The 4,570-nt window shown below is 62.6% G+C and overlaps 1 protein-coding gene across 1 annotated transcript in view; it reads left to right on the top strand.

The window, feature by feature from the left end:
* Positions 1 to 6: 6 nt before the first annotated feature.
* Positions 7 to 4,570, top strand: part of VAV1 (vav guanine nucleotide exchange factor 1) — a 13,982-nt gene continuing 9,418 nt past the window's right edge. Inside the window, exons 1-8 of the mRNA XM_026055541.1 lie at positions 7 to 402; positions 1,664 to 1,780; positions 1,873 to 1,931; positions 2,261 to 2,326; positions 3,077 to 3,185; positions 3,272 to 3,367; positions 3,888 to 3,956; positions 4,547 to 4,566. Coding sequence (XP_025911326.1) covers positions 199 to 402; positions 1,664 to 1,780; positions 1,873 to 1,931; positions 2,261 to 2,326; positions 3,077 to 3,185; positions 3,272 to 3,367; positions 3,888 to 3,956; positions 4,547 to 4,566 — 740 coding nt within the window. The 5' untranslated portion in view covers positions 7 to 198. The remainder of the gene's footprint in view (positions 403 to 1,663; positions 1,781 to 1,872; positions 1,932 to 2,260; positions 2,327 to 3,076; positions 3,186 to 3,271; positions 3,368 to 3,887; positions 3,957 to 4,546; positions 4,567 to 4,570) is intronic.

Genomic DNA, 4,570 nt, shown 5'->3' with positions numbered 1-4,570 from the left:
GAGAAACCTGCCATCCTGCCACAGACCAAACTTGACCACTCCAGGAGGAACCTCCATCCTGTCGCACCCCCAGACTTGGCCGCTCCAGGAGCACCCGCTGTCCCACCGCTCCCAGGACTTGACCGCTCCAGGAGGACCTGCCATCCCATCACACCCCCGACTCGGCCGCACCACGGGGGACCCTCCGCCCCAGGGGCCATGGAGACCTGGCGCCAGTGCACCCACTGGCTGGTGGCCGCCCGGGTGCTGCCCCCGGGCCACCGGGCTAACAGCCCCGGGGGTCGGGTGTCAGACCTGGCGCAAGCGCTGCGCGACGGCGTCCTGCTCTGCCACCTCCTCAACACGCTGCTGCCCCACGCCGTGCACCCCCGTGACATCAACCCCCGGCCCCAGATGTCCCAGGTGGGGGCAGCGGTGGCAACTGTCCCTGGGYGGGGAGTGAATGGGGGAGGGGGGGAACTGCCCCAAGGAGGGAGGGGTAACTGCCCCAGAGGGAGGGCAACAGGGGTAACTGCCCCGGGTTATTGCCCGGGGAGGGGGCAGCGGCACCGACGGGGTTAACAGGAAGGGGGGGGAAGGGCTGCAGCGCTGCTGGGGGAGAGGAAACAGGATGGGGGGAGGACCCAGGCGTCCGGGGCTTCCCCAGCTCTAACCATCGGCCTGCAGAGCCGGAGAACCCAGGCATCCGGGAGCCCGACCCCTGACCCTGGTGTGGTCAGGGGACACAGGGACATGGGGGCTGCAGTGTGGTTGTGGCACTGGTGATGGTGACAGTGGTGGTGACAGTGTCAGCAATGATGACAGCGATGAGAATGGTGATGTTGAGAGCAGTGGTGATGGTGACGGTGACGGTGGAGCTGCTGGTGGTGACAGTGAAGGTGATGGTGATGATGACAATGRCAGTTCTGGTGCTGGTGACAGAGACAATGGTGGCAATAGCGATGATGGCAGTGACAGTGGCGGTACCAGGGATGATGAGGTGACGGTGACAATGGCAGTGATGATGGTGATGATGGTCACAGTGGTGATGGTGACAATGGTAGTGATGGCGGTGATGGTGATGATGGGGGTGACTATGGTGATAATGGTGCCAGTGGGGGTGCCAGTGCTGGTGATGATGGTGGTGATGATGATGATGGCACTGACAGGCACCAACGGTGCTGATGTTGGTGTTGATGGTGGTGACGGTGACAATAACAGTACCAGTAATGACTGGGGTGCTAGTGATGATAGCGGGGACAGTGCTGGTGGTGGTGGTGATGATGATGGTGGTGATGGTGCCATTGACAGTGACATCAGTGGTGATGGTCCATTGATGGTGACTTTGATAGTGGCAGTGGCAGCAGCAGCAGTGACACTGATAGTGGCAGTGGAGGTGACAGTGGTGGTGTCACTGACAGTGGCAGTGATGGTAACAGTGTTGGTGACAGTGATAGTGATGGTGACAGTGACATGATGGTGACAGTGACATGATGGTGACAGTGATGTAGTGGTGATGTAATGGTGCCATGATGGTGATGGTGCCATGATGGTGATGGTGCCATGATGGTGCTGTGACAGTGATGGTGCTGTGATGATGATGGTGATGGCACCATGATGGTGCTGGCGCCATGATGGTGATGGTGCCATGATGGTGACGTGACGGTGACGCTGCCGCCCACAGTTCCTCTGCCTGAAGAACATCCGAACCTTCCTGGCCGCCTGCGCCGACAAGTTCGGGCTCCGCAAGCACCAGCTCTTCGGCGCCTTCGACCTCTTCGACGTGCAGGACTTCGGCAAGGTGGGACCAGCTGTCTGGGCCATGCCCCCATCCCRGGGGACCCAGGYGTCCAGGACCTGCCCCACCCCACCRTGACCCCCATCTGTCTCCAGGTGATTGACACCCTCTCAACGCTGTCATGGACCCCCATCGCCCAGAGTAAAGGCTTCACGTGAGTRCAGGGGACCCAGGCATCTGGGACCCCATTTCTCCCCCAAGGGACCCACGTGTCTGGGACCCCTCTTTCCCCTAGAGGGACCCAGGGGGTCCAAGCCCTGCACCCTGGAGGGACCCAAGTGTCCGGGCTCCCTGTCCCCCACCCAAGGGACCCAGACATCCGAACGCCCCCCCAAGGGACCCAAGTGTCTGACCCCCAAAGGGACCCTGGTGTCCAAGCCTCCGCAAGGGTCCCAGGTGTCCAAGTGCCCCCGCGAAGGGACCCAGGTGTCCGAGCGCCCCCCCGTGGAGGGACCTAGGCATCCGAGCACCCGCCACCTGCAGGCCCTTCCCAGCCGAGGACATCGTTGGGGACGACGACGTCTACAGTGGCCTCTCAGACCTCATCGAGTGAGTGGGGCCGGGTGGGGGCGGAGGTACCGGGGAGTATTGAGGAGTACCGGGGAGTATCGGGGGTATTAGAGGGGTATTAGGGAGTATTGAGGGGTATAAGAGGGTAACTGGGGGTAATAGGGAGTAACCGGGGCATTAGGGGATATTACAGGGTACCAGGGGGATTAGAGGGGAACATGGGGCATTAAGGGATCTATGGGGCTATTATGGGGCCCAGGGAACATTGGGGATACTTTGGGGTACCAGGGGGTATGCGAGGGTACACAAGGATGCTCAGGGGGCATGTTGGGGTACCAGGGGGTACTCGCAGGTACTTTGGGGGTACCAGGGGGTACTTGGAAGTGCTTGGGGGGCATGTTGGGGTACCAGGAGCTACTTGGGGGTACTTGGGCAGCACTTTGGGGTACTGGAGGGTACTTGGGGGTACACTGGGGGTATGTTGGAGTTCCGGGATGGTCTTTGGGGGTACTTTGAGGTACCACAGGGTACTTGGGGGTACTTGGGTGGCACTTTGGGGTACTGGAGGGTACTTGGGGGTACACTGGGGGTATGTTGGGGTTCCGGGAAGTTCTTTGGGGGTACTTTGAGATACCATGGGGTACTTGGGGGTATGTGGGTGGCACTTTGGGGTACTGGAGGGTACTTGGGGGTATGTTGGGGTTCTGGGGGGTACCGGGGGGTACTCGGGGTACTTCGGGGGTCCCGCCCCGGCGATGTGGCAGCGGGGCAGGACTGGACCTGGCGCAGCGACACGGCGGAGGAGGACGACGATCTCTACGACTGCGTCGAGGCCGAAGGCACTGACGGCGATGACATCTATGAGGACCTCATGCGGACGGAGGCCCCCGGGCCCGCGGTGAGTGCCTGGACGCCTGGGTTSCCCGGATGCCTGRGTCCCTCCCGGACACCTGGGTCCCTCACGAGCCTGCCCTGTCCCCGCAGCACAAGGCGCCCGGGGTGGACAAGCAGCTCTGCTGCCTCCAGGAGATCTGGCAGACGGAGGAGAAGTACACGGAGACGCTGGAGTCCATCTGCCAGGTGGGATGGGGATGTGGGGACACTGGGGAACGGGGACAGGTAGAGGGACACAGGGACAAGGATGGAGACACAGGGATGTGGGGACAGGGATGGGGACATGGAGGTGGGTTGAGGATGAGGCAGGGATGGGCACAGTGACAGTGACACTGGGAAATGGGGATGGGGACACAGGGATGGGGACATGGGGATGGGGTTGGGGACAGGGGGACAAGAATGGAGACACAAGGTTGGGGACATGGGGACAGGACAGGGATGGGACAGTGATGGGGATGGGGACATGGGGTGGATGTGGACACAGGGATGGGGACATGGAGAGGGGACAGGGGTAGGATTGAGGACATGGGGATGGGGACAGGGATGGGGACACAGGGACGGAGCCCCCAGGAGCAGCCCAGAGGCCTGGGATGCAGTTTGGGGGGTCCCAATCTGCCCCTCCAAGTGGCTTTGGAGTCTCCCAGTGCCCCACCAGTGCCCCTAGTGTCCCCTCCCAGTGCTCCCAGTGACCCCCTCTTCCCCCCAGCACTTCCTGCGGCCCCTCCGGCGCTTCCTGCAGCCCCAAGACCTGGAGAGCATCTTCATCAACATCGAGGTACCCCAGTCACTCCAGTGCTCCCAGTAACCCCCCAGTGCTCCCAATAACCCCCCCCCAGTAACTCCCAGTGCTCCCAGTGACCCCCAGTAACCCCCCCAGTAACATCCAAGTGCTCCCGTGAACCCCCCCAGTGACCCCAGTGCTCCCAGTTACCCCTCCCAGTGCTCCCGAAAACACCCCCAGTAACTCCCCCAATCCTCCCAGTAACACCCCACCCCCAGTCCCGGGGAGACCCTATAGTGGGGGTCCCTGGGGTGGGGGGTGGGGGGGCCCAAAAGGTCCCGGGGGGGGGGTCCCAGTGTCCCCATGTCCTTGGGGGTGTCCCTCTGTCCTTAGGGGATCCCAGTGTCCTTTGGGTGGGTCCTGGTGTCCCCAGAGTGTCCCAGTGTCCTTGGGGAGGTGCTGGGGGGGATCCCCAGAGTGTCCCAGTGTCCTTGGGGTGTTCCTAATGTCCCTGGGGTGTCCCCAATGTGCCTGGGGGGTCCCGGTGTCCACGGGGGGGGGGGGTTCCTGGGTCCCTGGGGGTCCCAGTGTCCTCGGGGGTCCCTGTGTCCGGGGATGCCAGGATGACGCTGCCCCCCCCCCAGGATCTGCTCCAGCTGCACCGGCTC

Source organism: Apteryx rowi, unplaced genomic scaffold (genome assembly GCF_003343035.1).
Source record: "Apteryx rowi isolate R43461 unplaced genomic scaffold, aptRow1 scaffold_1234, whole genome shotgun sequence".
Lineage (NCBI taxonomy): Eukaryota > Metazoa > Chordata > Aves > Apterygiformes > Apterygidae > Apteryx > Apteryx rowi.
This window is presented reverse-complemented; position numbering and strand designations above follow the sequence as displayed.